Source organism: Lissotriton helveticus, chromosome 4_1 (genome assembly GCF_964261635.1).
Source record: "Lissotriton helveticus chromosome 4_1, aLisHel1.1, whole genome shotgun sequence".
NCBI classification, from domain to species: Eukaryota; Metazoa; Chordata; class Amphibia; order Caudata; family Salamandridae; genus Lissotriton; species Lissotriton helveticus.
In genome coordinates this window covers 721733756-721760822 of record NC_136063.1, presented here as the reverse complement: position 1 = coordinate 721760822, position 27067 = coordinate 721733756, and the positions used below count along the sequence as shown (strand labels likewise).

The window sequence follows — 27067 nt, the reverse complement described above, 5'->3', positions numbered from 1 at the left end:
AATTCCCTCACTCTGTCGGATAGAGACAGCAGCGGCGGCTACTGCTCGAAGGCAGGCAGGTAAAGCTCTGGCGACTGGGTCAAGAGTGGCAGAGAAGTAGGCACAAGGGCGTTGTTTGGAGCCAATGGGCTGAGTTAGAACAGACAATGCGCATCTCTCCCTTTCGTGAGTGAAGAGGGAGAAGGGCTTGGAGTAATCTGGTGTTCCTAGGACGGGTGCCGAGCAAAGGGCATCCCGCAACTCCTTAAAGGACGCTTGGCATTCGGGGGTCCAAGGGAGTGGGAAGGGAACATCTTTGGCCAACAGGGAAAGTAGGGGCTTTATAATGAGACTGAAATTTGGTAACCATTGTCGGCAAAAAGAGGTAAGGCCCACCAATGAACGGACTTGCTTCTGTGTTCTTGGGATGGGGGTGTCTAGGATGGTTTGGATTCGGTCGGGCGTAAGTTTCCTCCCTTCTTTGGACAGGAGATGGCCTAGGTATGTCACTTGAGGCTGGCAGAACTGCAGTTTCTTTTTGGAGACTTTGTGGCCATTCTCCGCAAGAAAGTGCAAGAGTTGGATAGTGGCCGTGATTGCAAGTGGAGTGGTGTCGGCCGCCAAAAGGATATCATCGACATATTGGATCAACACCACTCCATCTGGTAGCTGGATGGCGTCCAGCTGTCTTTTGAGGGCCTGGCTGTAAATGCTAGGACTTTCAGTGTAGCCCTGGGGAGCTCTACAAAATCGGTACGAACGGTTTTTTAAGGTGAAGCCGAAGAGATAACGGCTGTCTGGATGGATGGGGATAGAGAAAAATGCATTCTTGAGATCAATAACGGTGAAGGTGGTGGCAGTGGACGGGATGAGGGTCAGAATGGTGGTGATGTCTGAGACTACGGGGTACTGTGGCACCACCACTTTGTTGACTTCTCGCAGGTTGATGATGAAGCGGTACGCTTTCTCATCTCCCTCACCTTGCTTCTTAACAATGGGTAGGATAGGGCTGTTGCAGACATTACTAACCACTTCCTCTACCACTCCTGCATCTACCAGGGACTGAATAATCGCTACCAATGCCTTCTCGCCTTCGGGCGATATCCGGTACTGTGGGAGTTTCGGGAGTATTGCGTCTGGTCGAACAGTTATGTGCACAGGGTCGATCATCATTCGTCCTACATCCGAGTCGTTTCTGGCCCATAGGTACAGTGGTAGGGCGTCGAGCAAGGTCAGGTCAGCATCAGTCATAGAGTACATATGTCGTGCGGGGCGGGATCTGGACATGCTCGGGTTGTCGTATAGGATGACTCGGACTCCATCTGGGGAACACCTAATAGTAGCTCGGAAATGTTTTAGTAAATCAATACCCATAATGGCGTCAGGGGAGTTGGAGGAGAGCAGAAATGTTGTGTCAGTGGGGTTGTTTCCTAGGTCAAAGGAGATAGGTACAGACAGGGGATTTGTGGAGGGCGTTCCATCGAAACCTATCGATGTAATGTGTGAGCCAGACAAGGGTGCCCTTGGAATCAGTTGCTTTGATAATACACTACGTGTCGCTCCAGTGTCTACCAAGAATGGAGACTTTGTACCCAGGACCTTAGCGGTGACGTAAGGACCTTGCTGGTCAACATAGAGCTCGACTGGATCCCTCCCTTGCCCCTGGCAGCCTATGCGAAGTCGGGGGTGTTCTCACTGTCAGATAGTTGGTACTGGTTCTGTCGGGGACGGTCAAATGTGTTCGATCTTCCTGGTCTGTCGCTGTTGGTGTCGTTTGTGTACCCCCGTCCCTGTCCTCTAGTCCTGGGACCATTTGTCATGTCCCTCGTTTCTTTATTTTTAATTAGTTCCAGAAGAGCCGGACATTGAGACTTCCAATGCCCAATCTTCTGCAAAATGCACACTGATTATCTTCTATGTCCCTACTTCCAGAGTAGGGAGTGGATGTGCGGTCCTTTGGGGGTGGATTTCTAGGGGCGATCGATTGGTAGCTCCCCCTGTGTAGTTCTTTCCCGACTGCCACCCCTTGTATCTGGGCTATCATCACCCTTTCTTTCAAATCTTTCTTCTTTCTCTCGGTTGCCCTATCATTCTCATTCTTTTGGTGTTCGTAGTACTGAGCCATTTGGAGGATAGCGGCGGATTTGGAGGCCCCCCAACTACTCTCGCTCGTTTGTAACTTTTGGGAAACCTCTTGTGACAGACCCTTTACGTAGTTTTGCACAAATAGGTGTTGTCCGGTTGCAGTGGTCATGTCCTGGCCACTGTAGTCGGAGAACACCGTTTCAAATCGGGAGATGTATTCTGATACGTCTTCCTGAGGTTTCTGACGGCAAGCCGTGACTATTTACCAATCTACCTTTTTCTCTGGGATCAAGGTTTTTAGCTTCTGAACTATTTTGTCCGGAAGTTCCAGTATGTCTTTTATCGGTTTTCTTCCGGGCTCTCGTCCCCTATCTAGCTCACTGAGTTGATTCCAGGTATGTCCGAACAGATCTGTGTGTTCGGCTTTCCGGATTTGCTTCCACACGTCAGCCGGCAGACATAACCCGAAAAACAAATCAATGTCAGCTAGAGTCATTATCGTTGAGCCCAAGGCTGTGCCTAATTCGGTGTAAAATGCTGTCGGGTTCTTCCTTAAATCAGGCAGGGTTTGCCTAAAGGTTAAAATATCTTGTCGATCCCATGGTTGGTAAACCCAATTGTACACAACCCTTCCTTTTGCATCTGCGTGGTTGATATCGTCGTTTGTTCCCTGACCTCTTGGGGGAACCCAGTAGGGGGCGGCTTCTCTGATAGGCATCATAGTGTTGGCTACTTCTAATGGGGACTCAGCCGTTTCAGGGACTGTGATCTTAACCTCTGGTTTCTGTTCCGTAAGGTGGCGAAAGACTTCAAGCGTTTGCGTGAAGAGGTCCGTCACATCACGCTCAGTCCCATCTCCAACATCGACCTTTCTATATAGAGCCGTCAGTTTAGCAGGACCCTTATTTTAATACCTATCCTCATATGCGTTCAGGGTGTGGTAACTGAACCGCAAAATGAAATGCCGTCTGTGGCTACCGGCATGTGAATTGTGCATATCCATTGTATATTCTTCGCTCTCTTTCCGTTCTACCAATGTCTTTGCTATCTTGTCAATCCCATCCCGCTCGTCTTTGCTCAACCTATTTGGTCTGGTCGTTAGCTGCTTGCTAGTCTCGAGTTCATCTGATGTTGTTACCAATGTGGCTGGTGCGAAGGCCGTAAGAGCCGGGGCACTAGCGCTAGAGTCACCCTCGCCCGCACTCAGAACTGGTAGGTGTTGTGCCAGTGGCTGGCAGGGGGCATAAGGAGGGGGCATGTAGATAATCGGAGGACCTAGCAGTAACTCGTCGTTTGCCCGTTGTTTGGAGGGCATCTCCGGGTAGAGCGTAGAGGAGGTCCTAACAGGGCATTGGCCTGCCGACCCTGATTCTTGCGTTTGTCTAACTTCCTCTCTCCTTCTTATTTCTTCATCTAGTTCCTTCGCTGCCAGGTGGGCTGCCTTTCGTAACTCTTTCCCTATTCTTGCTTCTTCTCTTTTCCTTCGTTGCTCTGCTTCTTTGCGCCACATGCCGATACTATCGAGCATGGTGGGTGTTGCCTTATTTATTCTAACAGCTGCTTCTAGCGCTTTTATTTTATGTTCATCAAAGGAACCTATCAGTGGCCACTGACTTTCGGGATCCTTTTTTGTATATTTATGCCATAACTTACTATAAGCTATAGCGACTAGTCCTTGTTTAGTGAACATGTCCTTATTAGGGGTGCCTTCCAATGGAGCTGGATGGTTCATCTCTAATAAGCGGTCCGGGTTGTTCCAACTACCAATCAGTGGGGAGAAGACAGGCTTGACAGATTACAACAGGGGACAAAGGTCCGCACTACCTATCTCTCACTGTTTGCAAAGACTAGACAGAATATGGCTATTCTACGTTATTTGCAAGCAGAGAACCTCAAAAGAACTATACTCTAAACAATCTATGTTCGGACAATCAATCAATGGGGAGAAAAATAGGTACGACAGATTACAATGGGGGACAAAAGTCCGCGTTACCTACCCTTCACTATCCGCAAAGGGAGATAGAATATTCCTATTCCTCCCCGTTTGCAGGCAGCGAATATCTCAAAGAGCGACAATGCAAATACTAGTATTTCAATCAATCAAACAATCAATCAATTCGCAATTTGTCGTGTGTCACGACCTTACCCGGACCGCATGGACAGTTTCTTGTCTTCCGCTTCCAGCGCCCGATCGTCCTCTACTCTCTGCTGCTACCGTGGCACTCCTGATGGTTCCCAGTCAGGACCGTAGATCACTCGGGAGAGGTCTGCTTGGAACCAGTGAAGTTCGGATGATCGGCTGTCAGACGAGGGTCTATCGGACAGGAGCTCTTCCGATCGTTGCAGTCGTTCACTCTGTCGTCGGGACCTCTCCCACTGGATCCACGTGTCGCTGATGGGCCCCACACTTGGGACGCCAATTGAGGAAAGTCAGGAAAATGGTCAGGCGATTTAGTCGATGTTTCTTAAGTTTGCCCGGCGTTTAAACGCCTCTAATACCATACGAAGTTATCAAATAAAGAGGCAGGCGCTGGAGACAGGAAGACAGAAAACAAGTTTTATTCCGACGGAGCAGAACACATCAGATCGGACAACAAGGTATCGTCTCGAGGTGCTCTCTAACAGCCTCTCTGAGACCTGGCCTTTTATACACTGGTTTACGACATGTGACTGCTCTTTATTATAATAAAGACATTGTGAAGTAATGGAAAAATGACATCCCCGGTACCCCTCCTGGTGACTCATTCCAACACGTGGCTACAGTAGAGGTCCTCACCCCCCCATACAATAGGAGGGGGCTATCACGCAGCTGAGTGTTCCGCCGATTCCTTTGGAATGTGTGCGCCTGATCGAATCTCAGGGGGTGGGGAAGTCATGATCAATAGTAGCTCCTTTGAAGAGGGGCGAGTGCATACAGTAGTGGGCAATAAACTGTATCCTCAGGCCAAGGGATGACCAGCGGTCCGTGCAGACAATCGGGCTCAGAGGAAGGGGTCATCAAAGGAGAGATATTCCATGAAAGAAGGGATCGGTGTGGACAGTTGAGCATAGAGGAAGGGTTTATCAAAAGAGGGGTATTCATGGGAGGAAAGGAGGTGTTGGTCAGGCGCGGGGTGTAATTCCCGGAGACAGAGTCATGCGGAAGAGGAGGGTTCATGACTCGTGCATGTGAGCGCGGGGGCAGCCAGGGTGCATGGGGGATGCTTGCAGGGTCAGGGAAGTGCGCTGATGATCGATCGTGAACAGGGAGACCATGGTACCTAAAATGGCTGTCGTGTATGTTCATACGCGAGTCTGAGGAATGGGCAAGATGGCGCAGATGATGTTCAGTTCACGAACTAAAATTCCACACCACATTTCTGTATCATATACAGACAAGGGTTTTGCTGGTCAAATCGAGATACTTTACTGGACAGGCAGCTCTGTAACTCTTCTCCAGGTGTAGATAGTAAAGGCATGCTGTGTATGTTTTGATATTGAAATATTTACATTACAGGCGTTGTTTCTGTATTCACCCTCATATATATAGGTGTTAAGGGTTCTCCTTCTCTGTTAACTGTTTTCTTTAATGTACCAAAAATACTGATGCCCTATACAGACTAGGAACGCCTTTGTGACAGATACATTTCTCAAATGCATTGTTCTCTATTCAGTTTAATTAAAAAGAGGGTAAGGGATCTAGACCCCTCACCGACACTAGGTTGCATACTTCATCATTGGGTCGCTCCTTAACTTGCAAACGGAGTTGCTGGTTGGCTCATCATTTTTTTGTTGTTTATTTATTCAGGTTTTCCAATACAAGCAACAAACAAACTCATCAAGGCTGATGTGCAATTACAAAGCATTACTTAGCATGATTATTACAGTACATCATTCCTACATCCTCATGTTTTCCACAGTATACACATCTTAGGCAATAGCAATGGATCAATAGGTAACACACGCGCAGACTCTAGTCAGCCGACATACTGAGTAAAGCACGCAAGCTGGTCACCACAATATGCCATGACCCGCATCCAGTGACCATGCTTCGCGGCAGTCCTCCCACCCCACTGAATAGACGCTCTCTGCTTTGCTAGCAGCAAAGTTATAGCTGCTAATTTACGGTTGGATGGTTGAATGTTTTTGTTGAGACCAAGCAGACACATTTGTGGGGTCATCCACAGACTCCATGACAATAGCAGTGAGAGTGTGTGTAACTTGCACCCAATAGTCCTGTACCCGTGAACACGCTAAATGCATAAAATCTGCATCAGATGCCCCCCATCTTTTGCAGCTCACACTGTCCCGCAATCCATACTTACAGAGTTGTGCTGGGGTATAGTCTAGCTGATGTATGTATTTGAAGTGCATGATTCTAAGATTTCCATTTGCTGTCAAGTGCCCTGTTAGTGTACAACACGCCTTCCATGTTCAATGGTGTAGTAAGGATGGCATTCTACTTAGCTAAAGGCTCATCTAATTCCTGTGTGTCTTTCTGTGAGGTGTTATATAGCAGTTTAATGAGCTGGGACCGTGTTTCTGATGTATAAATATAATGAGCACAAGGCTGCGCGAAGTCTGCTTTTTATGAACAGAAGCATTTGGCACGCTTTACCATTCTTCAGTATTACTGAAGTGTCTATGAATTCTCCCTCCCAATAGCCATCCCCCATTGTGTCAAGTCCCGCTGCAGGTAAAATACTTAGTGAACCACTCTCTCTTGTAACGGAAATACCAGAATGCTGCAATAGCGGCATAGCTGGGTATAGAATGGGATGATCCACACCCTTCGCCCAAGTGCCCTCTACGCATGTACTGTGCACTGTACCATATCTATTTCCCCTTGCTCAAATATAGAACTATTATTTATAATCTTGGCTTTGAGCGGAACAGGATGCACCGCACCTGTTTCCACCGCTACATATGGGATATAAGCCGGAGCATGCTGCGAAATGTGCCTGAGCACATACATAATATAACTGTAGGTCTCAGGATGTAAATCCTCCCTGCTTATATGGGAGTGTTATTATTTCCCATCTAAGTCTTGGTTTCTTCCCAGCCCAAGCTAGCGTAATTATTAGTGCACAAAGTGTTGTAAAAAAGTGTTTCGTTAGGCATATGGGGCTGTTTGTGAATGAATACAGGAACTTGGGTAATACTATCATTTCATCAACGCTATTCTATCTGCTAGGGACAGTGGTAGCTTGATCCATCTTGCCACCTGCTTCTCCAACCAACAGTTTGTATGACCACTTGTGGATCCTGATGGATCCATGTCCCCAGGTACTTTACCGGGTCTATGCACCATTCCAGCGGGTATCCTAGGTTAACGGCACGGGTATCCTAGGTTAACAGACTTCGTGCCTGCAGTCAAGGGAAGGATGATCGACTTGGACCAATTAATACCCGATCCTGAGTAATACTCAAATCTCACATATTCCCGTAGAAACCTCTCTAAGTGCACCTCCGGCTCCCTCACACACAGCACCATGTCCTCAATGTACATGGACACTGCAAGCGGCCGTTGGTGAAAGCACAGGGCTGCTGTTGCGTGTCTCTGTCACAATATACATGCCAGTAGTTCTGCGATGTATCGCTCATGTCCCCAATGTATGCCCATTAACACGTACACGTGGCACGGGGTCTGTGTACGAAAGCTTAAACCAATTAGTGTATGCCACCGGCACCCCCATGCGATGTAGTACCACGAACATATACTTCCATGAAATTGAATCTAAAGCTTTGGCGGCGTCCAATAACACGGCCACTGTTGTCAACATGGGTCTACTAATATATGCCACACCGCAAACAGCGTACGCAAATTGTGTAGGTGGACCGAGCTGGCACAGACCCTGATTGGTCCGGTAGGACCATTGTAGGCAATAGTAAACGTAGTCGAGTGGCTATGACCTTTGCTAATATCTTAGCATCAGTGTTGATAAGCGATAGTGGCCTGTACGAGTCACAACTATTGGGCAATTTACTTGGTTTCAACAACGCATTCTTTATAGAATTCCCCAGGCAGGCCATCTCCCCCTGTAGCTTTCCCATTTGGTAGTGCGGTAATGGTTTCTTTGATTTCCTTCATCGTTATTTGTTGTTCTAAGAAATGTTGCTGACCCTATGTGAGCCATACCAGAGCTATGTCCTCCATATATTCTGCAATATCTGATTCCTCAGCCAACTCTCGGTAAGCATACATAGTTTTGTAGTACTGCACAAACGTGTTAGGTATGCCTGACGTGTCATAATAAACATTATTCTCACTGGAGATCACTTCCACTATATGTGTTCTTGCCCATGGTTCTGCAATTCTACTGGCTAACGCTTTCCTGGGTCTACCCCCTTCACCATAATTTTAAGCCCTCCACCTCCGCGACCTCTTGTTCTGCTACTTCATTATATACTGTCATTTTCTCCCTAATTTCTGCCAGCGCAGCCTCCTCTTTTGCTTCTGTATATGCCCTTTCTAAGTTCCCCAAGTCTATTTCAAGCTGTCGCAGCCGCCCTCGAATAGAGCTAAGGACCCCAGCTTGGAGACCTATACATGTACCACAAAGCATTACTTTGAACGCCTCCCATACCATTTCCATACTCTGTACTGAACCTATATTATATTCAAAGAATTCGGTAATTGCCACTCTTACCCCTTCCCGGAATACCTGATCAAGCAGTGAGGACGGTTGCAAGCGCCATTGGAACTGCAGGGGTTTGTGTGTGGGAATTGACATAGTCATCAGAACCGGTGCATGATCCAACAATGTCTTTGGTAAGTGTTTGACCCCAGTAATCCACGTAGTTATGTCTTTTGTGGTTAGCCAATAATCCAGTCTTGACCATGACGTATGAATGCAGGAGTGATACGTGCCTTCTTTGATTCCAGGGTGCCTCATCTGTCGAATATCAATGAGACCAAAGTCCCTCATGCCCCCCACAATGCCCTCTGTTGTCCTTTTAGGTGGCCCCTCCACCGCAGACAACTGATCCTCAGCCTGTACCAATGAAGCATTAAAATCTTCGCCACAAATAATTGCAGAAGGAAGTAATTTTTTGTAACTTGACCCATATTTTTGCGAAAAATACAGGGTTGTCCACATTAGGCCCATTGACATTGACAATGGTCACCATTGTGCAACACAATTTCCCTTGCACTATTATATACCGTCCCTGCTCTTCCACTTCAGAATGTATGAGTACGAAGGGCACATTCTTTATTATAAGAATCATCACGCCCCTTTCATACAAGGAGTAGGAGGATGTTAGCTTCACCCCAGCCCATCTTTCTGCCACTTTGTTCTCTGTTCGGTTGGTAAGGTGTGTTTCCTGTAGGAGTGCCACCTGTATACCTTGCCAGTCTAAGTAGGCTAGCACCTGACACATTTTCTTAGTGTTGTTGAGGTTCCGAACATTCCATATTACCCAGGATATCACATTCTTAGTGTTTACCGCCTGTGTCTCCCATTGCCATTTACTCTAATCTGCAAATGCGTTTTATGCAGCTGTCTCTGTGATTGCAGCAACCTTTGTATCATGCACACCATGCTTTTGTCCAAATATAGATCCCCAAATATTCCACCCTCCCACCTTAGAATCCCAATCATGCCAGCAGATCCCTCTTGGAACAAGACATAACAGTAAAACAAAAAAACATCCATCATACTATATGGTCACCAGTATTCTGGTGCAAAGTAAATGTTTAACACTTGAGGTTTTCCCCTCTAGGGGGTTTCCAGTGGCCCACTCATCCCCTTGGTGTTGGGGGGGGGGGTGGGGGGGGGGGGGGGGTTTGGACCACTTCATGTGCCCTGCATCTTCACATATTGGGGTCCACCCTTTATGCCTCAGGTAGTCAGTCATTGTCCATGCCTATTTATATAAATGCCATTCCCAGCCTCTATCACAAGGCATTCTATGTCCTCTACATAATAGCATACTGGGCAATACACATTGTCACCCTGTGGCCTAGCAGTAACACAGTGGATTCATACGAAACATATACTGCATTACAGTTTCTGCGTCAACTCCCACCTCCAATCCCTCGCTGATTACCAAGCGCTTGTCATGGATCTGCAGCAAACCCAAACAGTTCAATCTTCATTGTCCATATCGTCGCCTGAGTGCCTCGCTGCCTCTTGTCGTTCCAGTTGCTTGACAAATGTCAATGCTTCTTTGGGTGACAAAAATATCCTGGTTTTGCCCTTGTGCTCGATTCTGAGACGCCCAGGATACAACATGGCGTACTGCATTTTCAAAGTTTGCATTTTCTTCTTGACCTGTTGGAACTCCCATCTTGCCTGCTGCACAGTCGCTGTGAAGTCCAGATACAGAGCAACCTCGATCCCTTGATATGTCATTGTACCCTTCTCTCTGGCTAGTCTGAGCGCTGTATCTCGATCTCGATAATTCAACAAGCGAGCAATTATGGGCCTCAGTGGGGTGCCTGGTACTGGTTTGGGGGCCAAGGATCTGTGTACCTGCTCTACAATGAGCATTGGTGGGAATTGTTCCGTGCCTTGCATATATTTCAACATGGCCTCCACAAACAGTTCCACTCTGCCTGTATTGGTGTACTAAGGCACTCCTGTAATGCGGAGATTATTACGCCACGACCTAGCTTCAAGGTCCTCATTCTTGGCTAGTATCACAGCTAAGAGCTTCTCCATTTGGGAACACAATGTACTGACCGTGCCATACGTATCGTCTGCAGTGGATATACATTGCTCCGCTTCTGTAAGGCGAAACCCATGTTTATCGAATTTTGCCTCCATGTTATCCATTCTGAGATTAAGGCTGTCTATCTTATTGTCAATAGATTGTAAATTCTGCAGCTTCACCAGGAGCGCGCTTTCTAGCATGCTGGTGCCCCCCACCTCTGACTCTTGTTCATTGTCCAATGCTGCTTGAGTTTGGGATTTAGTAAGGCGATTGGATTCAAAGGTAAGCTTGGACTGTTGCTTGTCCGATTTACCCATGTTGCTTCCTTGTAGTCTGTGCCCCAGAGTTCCTGCCCAAGCACACTCCCCACTCAATCCTCCTCCACTTGGCATAGCAGTTGACTCTGTGTTGTAATGTCCACTCTCAGGTGCTGCCCAGAGTGAGCTCTTCCACCTGTATCACTAATTCGCTGCCCGCTCCGCTGAGCAGCTGCACTGGGGTTTGCAGTGCTTCTGGTCTGCCAGTCTAGTTTTACAGGCGGTGTAGTAGTAGTGCACCCCCGCAAGCACCTAGTCAATATGGCAGTTCCTATATTAGAATGCTCCTTGGGGGATTACCATATCCAGGTATTCCAGCCGTGTCAGCGCCCTCCCAGCAACGTTAATGCCTCTCTGTATCAGACGTGCAGGGGTTAGCCCATCACCACTACACGCCTGCTTCATCCTACGCGCCGCTCTCTCAAAGTAGGCCACTCTCTCGTCTGTTTGTGCCTAATTCGCTCTGTCAGCCTACTGCACTGCTTTTTATATTGTCCAAGTGATTATCTTGTGTACCTTTATCCTTTCAATCGCAGTACTTCGCATTTCAGTGTGGGATTGTTCAGTTCACTCGCCCCAGTGGTCCCCCTCCCTACAGGCTGGGCGCTGGGCCGCATCTCCACTGCGCTGTCTTTGCACCACTTCTCACGGCTCCGTGAGGCCTGCCAGCCTCAGTCTGATCCTATACGGTGCTATGCCTCTGTCGATGCAGCCGCTGTCCCCTGGCTCCCCAGACCTCGGGCGCTACGGCTTCTGTCTGGCGGGGCCACTCTGTCGAGACGGCCACACCTGGTTTGGCCCACCCTGTCTCACGTATCACAGCGGTCCGGCATGGATCGGCACCGCTTCCCCCACGCTCACCTTGAGTAGTCGGTTCCCCAGATACTCCACGCTCTGTATTTCAGCTCCAGTCCATCGCAGCACCAGACGGCAGCCTTAGCGGTTGTATATCCGCTCCTCAGGCATCACAGCACTCGACGTCTCAATAGTGGCAGAGGGGATCCGCCATTTTCCACATGCCTCGCACCAGCTCTTATACTAAGGCAGCTTGCTAAAACCCCGACTCTCTGTCTGTCAATTAGTTCTTTGGGGCGTCTTTGCTCTGTCCTTGTCTATATTCGTCCTTGATGGCAGCGTTATTGCAGGGTTTTTAAACGGATTGAGGCTTGACCGGCCGAGCAGCACCATTGTGCTGCCATTTTGCTGCTTCAGGCTCTCTAGCCCTCCCACCCCTCCGGGAGGGCTCAGCATGATGTGTTTTTTTCGCCTTTAATGTGTGTGGTGACGATGATGGTGGGAGACTTAGATGTAAGTCTAAACTAGTGCATTGAGTCAGACAGAAATTGTTTCTTTAGGTCTGCCAAGCTCAAGTTTAAAATCGAATCTCAGATAGGGGAATATTAGGACCATGAATGAAGATACTGGGAGTGGATATTGTTATTACTGAGGATTTCATATTTATTAAGCCAGGACAAGGGAGGATAAATGTTGGAGTTACCTCATGGTGAACAGTAGATTGAACAATATGACTGTGACAAATGTATTGCTATATAAGGTGATGTAACGTTTATTGAGATATTTTCAAATTGTAATTACTTTAGTGGTAGTCCTTGCTTACTCCTGGAGTTCAGTAGTAAGCCAGGAGTCCGGGGAGAAATTAAACCTGAGGAATCCCTCTTGTGAAGTACATGCGAGGCCCACCCTGATCCAGGTACATCTACAGAAAAAATGAGAGTGGATGGCAGACGGCTTTCTAAAATGAATGCAGCCAGTGCAGGGTGAAGATGGTAGGTGGGTGAGTGGGCCCCCAAAGATCAGGAGCCCTCGACCGCCACACTGCATGGGAAATGGGACTCTGTGTTGCACACCTTCCAGGAGTATTACAAGAGTATATCCTAACTATTTGTGAATCGAGCCCAATATCTTTTCATCATTGGGCGATATAGAAATATTCATTTCAAAATTATTAAAAGGATTAGGAAGGTGTATTTGTAGAGGCTTCACTCTTCAATGGTGATGGACCTACATCCCTGGCCTAAATATACATTAAATGACACTGTAGTAGCCACTGCTCTGTAAGCGCCCTTGCTTCACTGGGCCAGAGAGTGAAGTAGTTGACCATTTAAGCTTTTTACTTCAGAAAATACCTTGCTCTTTTCAGGGAAACTGAAGAAAGCGAAATTATTCCTAGGTAGGACTGGACAACAGCCCTAAAAATGAACAACTTCCCATGCATTTTCTTTTTTTTTCAGCACTTACCAATACTTGTCCCTCTGGAGGATTTGCTTAAGATACTGTTTTTCTGTGCTTTGCTTTGTGTGATTTATGTTTTTACACAGCATACTCACCATGTTTCTGTAAAATAGCACATTAAGAGAGGGAACTGTGCTCACAACAGAATCCGGTCAACCACTAGCTATCTGCTTACTTCACTGAGGATATCAAAAGGAGTTATACTTTATGGAGCCAAGATGGATCTGAAACTTACATATAACTTCCGGCTGAGGTCCTATCAGTGGAACCAGAAGATAACGATGCCGGGACTTGCTGATCGGGCCAATGACTTCAGGGCTCCTTGTCCCACACAGAACCGCGAATTCTAGAATAAGGTGCTAAATGCACAGGATGGAACTGGCACCGCTTTTATAACACAGCAAAACAAAATTAATATAAAACGTTCTCCTGAGCAATATATCAGTCATTAAAGTAAAAAAAGAATCGTTTTTACTCTGACTTTATCTTAGAATAAGCACAAGGACGTGTCTAAAAACATTAATAATATATTCCCCATGTACACTGTGCATAGAGCGATTTACGGCAAGGCACACATGTTTTTAATTACAGGGTTGATCAGATATTGTCCATCCACAAGTCTTCGCTCCGTCAGTCAGCTCATTAGTTCTACCCCTGGATCTTGCAGACCCGGCATGGGAGGCCATGCTTCCTCGGTCGCTGTACCCTTACTGTGGAACTTATTACCTCCTAACTTAAAGGCAATCATTGGTCATTTACCTATCTGGTAAAAACTTACAAATCAGCTCTTTTATGCAACATCTGTCATAAATACTTATTTCGTTCGAAACTCTGCTCAGGACTAAGAGACTTTCTGAGTGTAAGAGTGTTTAATTAGGTCTGAATTCATTATCGTCATCATCCTTTTGAACACTTCGAAAAAAAGCAAATTTGTAGTTGATGTAAAACTCAAATACGATACGACTGATTTCCCAAGCGATTTCTCAGCTGCTAAATGTAAGTGGACAGTTACAAATAGTTTCTTTAATGTAGAAGATTTCAGTTCACGTTGATTGTATTTTGAGGGACTTTCAAAGTCCCTCAAAACAAATGCTGAACACTGGCACAAAAAAATACTGAAACAGGAATACAAAGATATGCTTTTTATACTCGCTGTACCAGAAGACTCAAGCTATACCACACTGGGGAAACCTAAGAAGCTTGGTTTGTCTGTGTTCCTTTCTGGAGGGGGCGTGACCTGGCTGTTCTGGCCAGACTGTTACTATTGCAGCAGGACTAACGCTGGTTTGCCTGTGATTGGTCTTTGTCTAGAGCAATACAGCGAGCGAAAAACGATGGACTGGAATGTAGATGCGCGATATGGACAGTGGCTGAGATTAATTCAAGCATTCCTAACACCACTTTATTGTTTGTTGGGTTGGTTGTTCCTAAATAATTGGCAACAAAATATTATGCAACCTCATGTTTAAAGCCGACAGATTGCTTTTGAAGCTATCCATCAATGTCTGGAAAAGATTTTTATGAACAACGGGACCTCCGTTTAAATGATGTCTGTTTCTGAAATATTCAGCAGACGTGATTAAAAAACCCAAGTGATATCAGTATGTAAGGGGCAGTAACTCCCAACAGGTAGTAGATGGAATTACATCAGAGTTAGAGCTACACTTTACAAACAGCTTGGAGGTGATGTGCAGGAGTTCTTTTGGCAGTAGACACCCCATCCATCATCATGATGGGTGGTTATTGGCACCCAATCTAAATGATGAATTCCCAAATAGGTTCATTATGTCAATCACCATCACACTGATTGAGCCATGCATTGCCATAGACCATTTTGTTCACTGTATTCAGGGAGCAATAGGAGGTCTTGCGCAATTGTACCACCTACAACTTCAGGAAAGGGTTACTGAGCCATATAGACACCACAGACCGCCCACCGTCCAGAAGAGATACGAGGTGGGGAGAGGTGACGCAGTGTCACCATCAGTTTGTAGCACATAATGATATGTTAATCTATAACCCACATAACTACAACTCACATAATTTACACATGTTTTACATATGACTTATTCATCATTTCTCCTACTATTTCATATATTATTTTTACATTGTTTTATATATAGATTAAGCAAAGTGAATGAAACTTATGTTTCTGATTAATTTGATTTAGCATATGTGCATCTTTTGTTATCATGAGTAGACGTAGGTGCCGTATTCCATGTTTGAAATAACATTGAATTTCTGCTTGCTGTGCATAACGCTTTTTTTGTTTCGCACATCACAGTCACTGTGTGCTCATTTAGGAATGCTATTCTTTGTAAGATTACAGTTTGAATGACATAATGTTGCAATTAACTTGTTTGGGCAGTGATCTCAGCATCTGCATGGGATGGGAAACTGAGAAGGTGAATTCTCCTTTGTGTTCTATCATGAAGGTCGGAATAAGGAAGGAAGTTGGCATTGAATTGTCTGTGAGAAGGAGGTGATACTAAGTACAGCAGGAGCACTCTTTTCTATATAATGTGTCTCTTCAATTTACTTTCATGTTGTAACTATATGAATCTTGTTACTTAATTAATGCACTTGCTCCTGTCCACATGTGCAGGAGGAAGTCTTTGCCCTCTCCCTGAGACCAATGCTCCTTATTTTCCTGCTTATAGAGTTACTCTTGCGAGCAAGCACATTCCTTCTCATTCTAATTTGAACATTCATTTGGTTCTTCTTTCAGTGCTATAAGTACTGACACCTGCTGCTTCTGAATTTTCCCGACCTGCCAACAACCTTAGCTCAGCATTAGAGAGTTTCCTTTATGGAAACAAGCCGTCATTTTGCTTTGCATATGTCACCGTTCATAACACGATATTCTCATTACTAAATTGAATTACTTGGATTATATTCATGTATGCTGTATTCAGGTGAAGTTTGAAAAATGTTTAATTGAATTGATTGGAGATTGTAACTTTACTAATTTGTTAATAAACCTTTATGGCTTGCAATCTCATTCCTCTCTGTCATTACTGTGGGAAACAATCTGTTTCAGTGTTAATGAAATTTTAATTAATTTGCATTTTCAGCCCCAGTTCGTGAAAAAGGTCAATCCTAGTGGACAATAGCGGAGCTCTGAGTTGCACCAAGTTATGGTGGTGTAAACATTATCCTTATCTTTCTCACTCTCCGGGGCAGGTCTGCTAAATCCCTATTTAGGTTAGTTTGGGGACAAAGGGTTTACTTTTTGAAATCCATCTCCTCCTGTACATTATAACCAACTCGCTGACAGAAATATTGCCCATCTGCTTAATAAAATTTTTAATGTTAACGTTACAATAGGAATAACATATATTCACAAGTACACATTTCAGGGCGTAAATATAGTGCATTTTTCTGTAGGAAGGACATACCTGTGAGCAAAACTGGATGTAATGGCAAGAGGAAATAATGTCAAGGTCATGCAAAGGTCACTAATGGCGAGGTTGATGATGAAATATTCTGCTGGCTTCAGCAAATGCTTTTTCTTGTAGGAAACATAGAGGAGAATGCTGTTCCCAAATAAAGAGCAGATCCCTGTAAGGAAAAAATATAATTTATTAATCTAGTCCATCCTATGCATTTTGAAGGTATTTTATAAGGGAAAAGCGAGGTCCCGAGCGCAGCACAGTGCTTCATGGGGAACATTTTATTGCAACAGAAGCATACTACCATATTAGAGAAAGAAGACACAATGGTACTGGGAGGTAGGAACCTGGAACCGTGACAGAAAGAGTGATTGTTGTACATTTGTTTTTTACATATTGCAAAGTGCACATTCTTCTTAGGTATATTGCACATTTTACAATGCTGTGGCGAAAAGTATTAAAGAGTTTCTTCATTCACACATAATTATACTTTAAGTATGTAAATTGCATAAAGTAACAAAGAGATACTAAAAACAAGTTTGTATTTTCAATACTGGTGAACAATCCTTTGCTACATCCCATGCTTCAGCTTGAAGATATTTTATTCAAAACTGTGCAAGGCTATACATTTTTTGGAGTTAAATCATAAAAAGGTAGGTTTAGATTATAGAAAAAACCAGCAAAACATAATGTTTGAGAGAGTCTGTTCCCATCAAAAACTATTTGTAGGAAAAAGACTTTAGCCCTATGTGAGGTGGACTTAGTTTGACAGTTCATATAGTAATGTGTCAAGGTTCCAGCAGGTAACCTACAGTTAAACAATCTACAATTCAATTTTTGATTACTTCCTAAGAGATCTGTAAAAGATGCTAACGAGACGAGTGTAAATTTTTCAAAAACGAATTAATGTGATGTAATGTAAATGACGAGGTTACAAAGAATTAGAACAGCACAAAAATGACCGAGGTTTACAAACGGATTCTGTAATGTTAACACCTCAGAGTCATAGATGCGAACATCTATTGTAAACAAAAATACATCAAAAGAACAGCGAGTCTGAACAAAACAGAAAACCCTTTCTAAAGGAAACCAATCAACAAGAAAATAGATGCAGTTGTCGACGTTTCGGTCTTGTTGGTGTTTGCATCCGTTAGACCATCTTCAGGATGATCAATTGAACTGTTGTATGACCCTTTGGAACAATCCTTGGGGAATGTCTAAACATGACTAAATCTGTTATGCAGGTAAAATCTTCTTGGTTAGTTGTACTGAGAAAGAGCTGATGAAGAATTATTTCAAACAAGCAAAGAGTGGAACGCTATTCCTATGACTTGCAGCTGTTCCTGCAGTCGGCGTATGTAGTAACCAAATTCAAACTAAAGCACAACTCATCTGACAGTCCGCTGTGAATACAGTCAGCATCTGTGGGAGAAAATGAGTGCAACTGTGGTCACTTGTATCTGCGAGCGACAGACATAAGATCGAGTGCTACTCCTCTAATGAACCGCTGTCAAAGCAGTCTAATCCCTTGTAGGCACATTTACCTGTTAATAGTTTACTTTCCCAAGCCTCCAAGGGTCAATTGGGTTTCCCACTTTCCTTTGCACTATGTGAGGTGGGGCACAGTGCACAAACCTTGCAACTCAAACTGTTAAAATTGTACACCCAGTCAATTTTGTGAGTAGAATTAAAACTTTGCCCTCCCCCATAAGTTTTGAACTTTGACCAAGTGCCATAGATGTTGAGGTTGGATCATCGCTTTTGTGCCATTTATTCTTAGGGCCTCAGTACAATGTCGGGCAGAAACGTTCCCCCCCCCCCAACGACTCCTTGTCAGATTAGAGAACTAACCAACTCGTGGTCGGCGGCTCCACACGAGCAATTACGATGCCACCGAACACTGTTCGGAAGGACTCTCATTGACTTCTATGGAAGCCTGTGATCCGACGAACAACACAGGCTCCAATGGAGAAAATGGGTGCCTGTGGAAAACCTTGCACCCTGTCGCGGGCACCCCATGGTTCCTGCGACACAGTGCATGGTTTGAAAGGGGGGGTCCCTTGGGTACCCCCATGACCCCCCAACTGGAGACCTCAGGATAAAGGGGGGCCTGCTAAGGGCCCCTAAAGTCAGTTTCCGACAGCCTTTACGCGTCGGACAACCAACTCGGAAAGGCTGGTAGGAGCTGACATCGTAATCACTCCATCGGAAACATTGTCTGTAGAGCTGTACGAATGGGCTCTGACTGAATCGGATTCTCCGAGTGCTGGTTGGAACCGATTCTGAATGACCGAATGGTTTCCTTTCCAACTGCAAGCATCATAATCGGTTGGTCGGAATTGTTTCCGACAGAGTCGGGGGGATGTGTTCTGACACAGTCTAGGAAAATCCGATTGTCGGTTGGAGGCTTTCTGCCCAACATCGTAATGAGGCCCTAAATTGCAAATGGATATCCTGTAATAAAACAATTCAGCTAACAATGATTAAACACTGCCTTTGGCTGATTCCAGTGATTTTTAAATGTAAACTCAAGTATTTCCATCGCATATTTAGTATCCAAACAATTAGATTCAGAAATTGATGTTGAGACAACACCATCACAACCAAAAAATCAGTGGAGGTAGAGGTTAAGGCTAAGTTTTCCCTCCTTACTGTATATAGTTTCACACAATTTGAGTATATCGAAAAAAAAACTAACCAAATGGGGTAACTAGGATTCAACAAAATCAGTATGCGGTCTCCAGGGATAGAAGTAGGTAACTAACCGAGAGGCGTGCTTTGATGAAGGTGTGGCTACAAGCCCCTCTACCCCTGTTTTTTTACCATGAGGCAATAGCATTGCTTAAATAGAAATATAGAGTATCATTGAGTAACCATATGTATTTTATGTATACACATTAGGTGTGCAATTCACTGTATACTCATTATAGGATTTATTAGGAGTGGCACACATGGGGCTGGACACTGTGTAGTCCTGATGAAGAGCTTGTAGGGTACAGCTCGAAACTTGTTGACAGAGACGCAATACTAGGGGAACCAAACTCATTAAGGTCAGGTTTCTCCCTGGTATTATCCCCTGAGTTTAACCATACCAGCTAGGGGCAGGAATAAAAGAGTAGCTCACTAGATAGGTATTTTTAAGACTTATCTTCCTTCCACTCCACATCACTGCACCTCACATAGTCCATAGCTAAGTGCTCCTATGTAGTTGGCAAGTTGCAGCACGCCTCAATCAGTAGAGGATTGAGGGGTCTCTAGAAAAAGAGTATTTTTTCTAGTAAGGTGATTACAACAAACTTTCATTGAATTCGAGTTCCCCCATAGGTTAGGTTATTTTCGAGACCACACCATAACGCTCACCCAAGAACCATTGGTTGGGCCACTCTGGGCTGAGGGCACAGGATAGTGAGGTTAGGGGTTGTGGGAAGGTATTTGTGGGCCAGCATAGAGTCAACTGCCGTCACTGACACCCAGGCCACCATTGCACAAGTCTTGGGAGCCTACAATCAATCCCAAGACATGATGGTCCAGGAACTCACTGAGCTCATGGAGATAAAGCAGCTGCAGAGGGAGTAAAGCTAGCAGATGGAGGCCCATAACTGAAATATGGGCTCCATGATTGGGGTACTGCAAGACATTTACACTCACATGTTCAGGGCTTTCCCACTATCAACTACCCTTGTCTGTGGTCCTACAACATCTACATCAGCCACAGGAAGGGAGGCCCTGCCACCTGAAGAACCATCTTCAGTCCTTTAGCCCCTGCAACGGTGGATCCCACCCCACCCCTCTGCTGCTGGGGACGTCCACGCAGATCACCAGGAAGTTAGGATGGCAAAACCTCTGCCACCTCCAGCAAGAAACCTCAATGCTAATGTCCTCCAGTGTGTGCCTACCATTCACTCTGTGGACGATTTGTGGGCCCAAATGCCTTTCTGAGACCAGCAGTATTTATGGACCTTGGGCTTCAGATAATTTTGGCCCTCCAACTATTGTTTCATTCACCCTGACTGAATCCTTTACGTTTTGCTCTGCTTATGTTATGTTCACCCTCTTTGCTTTCATCATCTTTGGTACAGTAAATTTACAATTCAAAAAGTCATAGATGGGTGTCTCATATGTCAACTCTATCAATGCATTCGTTTAATTCCATCATAACTTGACAATGACAAATCTTAAAAGATGGTATAAACATAGAATATTTGCAAGTAGGTAATGCTATTTCAAGTTTCCAACCATGATTCCCAAAAATGTCATACCATTCAATCATCCACTATGTTCATTCCATTTGACCAAAATGTGTCTGTCAAAAGTTCCTTTTCACTGACAGAACAATTTAAACATGGCACTAATACTCAGAGCCAGTTTTCACATTTCCTGTTCCAAACCTTACAAACATGGAAGAAGAGATAGATCCAAAACAATAAGATTGAATAGGCAAATTATCATTGATTCATGACATCAGCTGAAGCGAGACCATCTGGCTCACATAGGCACTCCAACATCATTAACACCAATGGACAAAAACTTGGCAGTACTTCATTTTGTGGCCACAGGATCATTTCAATCAACGGTATGTGCCACAAGAAGTACTGTCTTAAAATGATGAGACACGTCAACAGCTACATACGCATTACATAAAATAAAATGAGGATTTTGCCGGTGTGAAGAGAGATTACAATGATCTATCTTGGCTTCACTATCACATGTGTTCTAAGCAAATGAAGGCACGCATATTGCTTTTGTGCCAACACACGACAGAGAGCAAGTTTAATGTAATCATCAAATCTCCCATTTAATCACAGAGCAAGTTTGCCTCGGTACATGATTTGTACATCCAAAGTCTGTGTGTCTGCATTTCCCAGGATCAACCCAGGCTCCCTCTATATATGGAATTAGCACCATATACCTGCAAATGTCACAACTCTGAAATGTCCAAATGAAGAAGACATGGTGAAGGAGCCTAAAATAGATAAGAAAAATATTAACAATTACACAGAACATGACACCCACATTACAAATTCAACTTTAGGAGAACACAGTTCCGTACAACAATCAGGAATAACCAATGTAACTGAACACACTGTCCACACTTTGATCAACAAATACATTTGGTCTGATTTTCCCTGACCTTGCCCTTCCCAACAAAGTGCCACCACATACTTCTCTCATTACCAAATCAATAGTTGGTGAAACAGTAAAAGACATGACATGTAAAAATATACTTACAGGGTTGTATGATGGTATAACGTATGCCCAAACAACGCATGCCTGTACCAAGTGGTCTCTACCACAACCGTATCTTTAGCATGCATGCCCTTACCACGCAATTTTGTGGTGAAGACATGATGGGTAAAGGGGCATGCGGGCCATCAAACCCCTGCCATGTAAACTGTGCCTTTTCCCCCCTGCCTCCTAAAAATTGAACCCAAACCCCAAAAAACACCCTGATCCCAGCCCCCGGCATGAGCCCTAAACTATCTTCTACATTCCTAAACTATCCCAACCCTGCCCTGTAAACTGTCCCTTCTCCCCCTGTCCTGAGCCCTAGGAATTAAGCCCATGCCCTAGAAAAACTACCCTGACCCAAGCCCCCTGCCCTGATCTCTAAACACTATCCTCTCGATCCCTAAACTACCCCGACCCTGCTCCCTGCCCTGTAAACTGTTCCTTTCCACCTGCCTTGAGCCCTAAAAAATAACCCCGGGAACCAACAACCACTCCGACCCCAGCCTCCCTGAGCCCTAAAAATCCGTTCCCTACCTCTGTGAGGTACCCCGTGGCTAGCCCCCCCACCCACCCTGAGGCCTAAAGCTATCACCTGCTCTGAGCCATAAAAACTATCCCCTACATCCCTAAACCACCAACCCTGCTCCCTGTCTTGTAAACTGTCCCTTCTCCCCCTGCCCTGAGCCCCAAAAATTTAACAAATACCCCAAAAACTACCCTGACCCGAGCCCCCCTGCCCTGAGCCCTAAAAACTATCCTCTACATCCCTAAACTCCTTGCCCTGTAAACTGTCCCCTTTTCTCCGTCCTTAGCCCTAAAAACTGTCCCCCACCATAAAATCTACCCGACCCCATCCTGAGTCCTAAAACCAACCCCCACCCCACAAAACTACCACCTCCACCCACCAAGCCCCAGCCCCACTTACCTCACTGTGTCCTCTCCCGAATCCTGATATTCCTTCTTCTTCCTGTCTTCCCTTTCTGTGCCTCCGCTCGGCAACTAGACAGCACATTGCCTTAACCACACATATGCATGGTTAAGGCACATGCATGGTTAAGGCAAGCATAGTACGGTTTGTGGGGAACAACACTCTTGGCTCAGCCCGCATTGCTAAGGCCCTTTCCGTACTTACAATCATGAAAAGAAGTTACCAATGACATTTAGATGTTAGCCAACTCCTTCCTCTTCACCACTATCATCTTCATTTGTCATTTCAGGATCCTCACCTGGAGATCATGGTCTCCATCTTCTGTGATGTAAGGGATGATACGTCGCAGGGCAATGTTGTGGAGCATTTAGCAGGCGAAGGTGATTTGGCACACCTTAGTTGGTGAGTAGAGGAGTGTTCCACCAATTTTGTCCAGACAACAAAACCTAGGCTTTAGGAGCCCAAAGGCCCACTTCACCCGGCCGCCATGTCCTTCCATGGGTCTCATTGAAGTGGACTTCCACTGGCATTGTTGGATTCTTCCGGGGTGCCAACGACTATGGTCAGTTGGAAAAAGCTGAGTCTACTAGATGGAAGACAAAAAAGGGCCAACACATTGTCACACAATTCCAGATTATGCAACTCGAAATGCCCCCAAACAATGTATTGAAAGATTGCACTGACCAACAAGCCAGCCTCTCCCAAGTCCAAGCTGTGGCATTTGCAGGGGTATGGCGCTGTTCCGCAGTACAAATAAATCATGGGCTGAGCCGAGGAAATGGGCATAGATGCTTGTGATGTACAAATCCAGTAAGCAGACAACTTGCATGTTGATCGAATGGAAGTTCTTTAGATTCTGGTAGACCTGTTCTCTGGCATGCGGTGGGCACTAATGCAACATGTGTGCCATCAATTGCTCCAACTACATGTGTCAGGCGACCCAAACCGTAGAAGTCACCCTTCACATTGGCTAAATCCTGCTGACGTGGAAACTGGCTGAAGCTGTTGATGTTACTCATCCTCGAAGATAGAACTTCTTGTAGCAGACCATTGAAAGTTGGTTGTGATATACCACCAGATACTGACACAGTGTACTGGAAGTATCCGTGGCCACACAATTAGGTACTGACATGAGTTTGACAACTGGTGTAATAGATGTGGGATTTATGTTGTGAGGTTGAAAATCTGGCTCCAGCTGATGACATAAATTCTGAATAGTTTGCCTATTCAACCTGAACTTCCTGATGATATCACTTTCTTCCATGGTGGCAAGGTCTGCAAATGAGTGGTACACCAGAGACTGTTGTATCCTTTCTCTCCCAAGGTTCATATGTCTGCAGTGGAAAAACATGTGAACATTCTATACATCATCCACAGCAACATAGTTGATGAAAACACAAAAGTCATGTATTATGGAAAAATGTACATGGTTTAATGCATATTCTTAAGAAACATTTGCTTCTTGTTCATCATAAATTACATTTATGGCCTTCATATAAATCATACAAATAAATGTGTAAAAATCCAATTCAAATGTATTATTTCGACGTTTAGTTAAAAAAAAAAAATTTTGCCCTCCAAACATGCCATCAACCGAGGTGTACATAACAGCGCTAATACAGCGTTTCTGCACAGTAACGCAGTCAAAATAAATGTTTCTTCTTCGAAGTGTGAATAAATGAACAAACGAGCCCCCATTTGGAGTGTCGGTGACGCACATAACAGTCACTAACACACTACTTTGAACTCCTAAAATGACGGGTGCCTGACCTCGCAGATAGAACATTTGGATTCAGACAGCGGCAGCGGAAGTCGACTGCGCAGTGAGCGGTAAATTCCACAACGGACACAGACATAGGCTAACGTTGGTGAACGTAAGAGTAGAAGACCAATGTCTGTGTCTGTCTCCGCTGAAGATGAAGTACGTTGCGTACATGTACGAGGTGGTTGAAAAGAAATCACACTTGCCTCCTAACATTGCTGCTATCAAGACCTCCTCCACTTCTGCTGCTGGTTCTCACCTCAGGGAGCAACCATGCCAGGTCCAACAGGTGAGACAGCCCACGCCTTCATGCCAGAGGAGACGGAGTTGCAGGCAAAGGAGGTCCTTTCCTTGTATGGCCAGCTCTGTGGCTCACCAGAAGAACAGGTACATGTTTGGATTACACATCTGAATCCATCTAACATACTCAATACCATTTACACATGCTAAAATGTACCTTTGAGGTCCAGAGTGAAGTGTAGAGATTGATGTTAAGTGTCACATAATGTGGTCCTTATATAGGACAATGATGTTAGGGATTTGTAAGCACTAACTAATGTCAAACAAACAATACCAACAATATGTGTTGTTTGTTCCAAGCCCTTTACACTAATTGGTGTGAATGTAGAGATCTATGCATGTATATGTCTGATGTACTTGTGATAAGTTGGCAAATGACATCATGGTAAATGGTAAACATATGATATACTATTTTCACCAGGTGTTAAGTATGCACTGTGCAAAACACAATTGAAAATGATGTTAGCTATGTGTATAATCTCAGAAATCACCCAGCCTAGATCAGGGCTCACCAAAATATAGTTTGGGAGCTTCCAGTAGCTCCCAGACCACTTCAGAGTAGCACACAGCCTTGAGATCACCTATTGGATGGGCACAAGGTGACCGTCGTAATGTAACTTTTGAGGAAAAGCAGTGTTCATGTGACATCATGATCATCAGGCTGCAGATAGAAGGCCTGTCATTGAACAGCGCTCATTAAGCAGCATGGGCCAGGCTGGGGGTGAGTCGCAAGGGCATACAACTGATGTAGTGACGTACAGCTGTCAAGAAAATATATCCTTTGCAGGTCAAAATTTGAGGTGGGCCTTAAAATATGCCCCTGGATGCTTTTAGGTGGACATACATTGAAAGGTAGAGTTCCATGATTTTTTTTAGCTTAAACTTCTTTTCAATTTTCTCACATTTCAAATAATATCATGTCCAAACTTCAGGCCCCTTATTCACATTGGCCACTATTCACTGGGCCATAATTATACATTTTTAGCCCTCAGTAGTTCACAATCTTTAGCAGATCAGACGTAAGTCACATCACAGATTATGTAGGGGCCCCTTGGCTAGATGAATTGTGTGTTTAGACCATGGCATGGGATGAGTATGGGCAGCATGTCACTAATAAAGTGTGTGTGAGGATATTGGTTTAGGTCAGTACATGATAATATACATGTATGTTAACTTATGAGTAATGCTCCTGATAACTGTGGAGCATTTTTGTGACAGCATAACAGACAAACAAAAAGTCACAAAACTGCTGTTTGTTCTTTCCTTTCATGTATCCATACAGGTCAGTGCTTATTAGAAACCAAACATAATGAAGGCCATCGGACAGAAGGCGCGGACCCTGGAGGGTAAACAAGCTGTGCTGCGTCCATTGCCGCAACAGGTGGGAGAACCTTAAATGCTGGACACGTAAAATCACTGAAGTCTACCTCAGGAAGTCCTCCCAACTTATGACGGGTGCCCGCCACACCCTGACCCCCCTAATGGCCTGCTTTATTTTGGTTGCCTATCTGGAGCTTGATGGGGAGTTGAGGGCCCAACATCAGCACCAAGGGGGTATCTAATCTGAGTTACACATTACATTGCCCATTTTGTTACAGTTAGGATTTTTACTATCAAAATTCAGGGTGACCCATATCCAACGCTCAAGAAGAGTTCTGGAAGGTGAAAGTTTTGTACAAAATGTATGACGATGTGCTCTGTCTATTGTTTTTCGACAATGGTCCCACCTGATTCCTTTCCACAGCCAATTGACTGTTCTGAGCAGACACATTGCTGCCTTAACTCCACATATACATCATGTTGTTTAACATAATGAGAGAAAATTGTAACAAACAGGCATCTGGTCTTTCTTTTGTCAGTTGTGAAACTCCTTCTCTGTTGTGGATGATGTCATGTTAGCCCTAACACAGGTGACATAGCATACTAGGCACTTATGATTCAGTGGATGCACCAATCTCCACATTGATTTGGTGGGATTCTGGGGGGCGTGGCTTGGACGCTGATGTAGGCGGCAGCGGACTCTGGAGCTCCTCCACGGCCGCCTTTCTCCCGCACTTATCCTGACGATAATTCCGGGTCCCCAACCCCGGAAAATACTCCCCAGCACCCCGTGTCTTGGATACGTGGAGCACACGGCGATTTGGACGCTAGGAGCAGAGCGGCAGCACTTTGCTAGAACCCGGGG

The 27067-nt window shown here is 45.0% G+C and overlaps 1 protein-coding gene across 3 annotated transcripts in view; it reads right to left on the bottom strand.

The window, feature by feature from the left end:
* Positions 1–27067, bottom strand: part of LOC144828837 (opsin-5-like) — a 1422400-nt gene that overhangs the window by 552482 nt on the left and 842851 nt on the right. For all 3 annotated transcript variants that reach the window (XM_078687370.1, XM_078687368.1, XM_078687369.1), the window contains one exon: positions 16670–16832. In XM_078687370.1, the coding sequence (XP_078543496.1) occupies positions 16670–16832 (163 nt within the window). The remainder of the gene's footprint in view (positions 1–16669; positions 16833–27067) is intronic.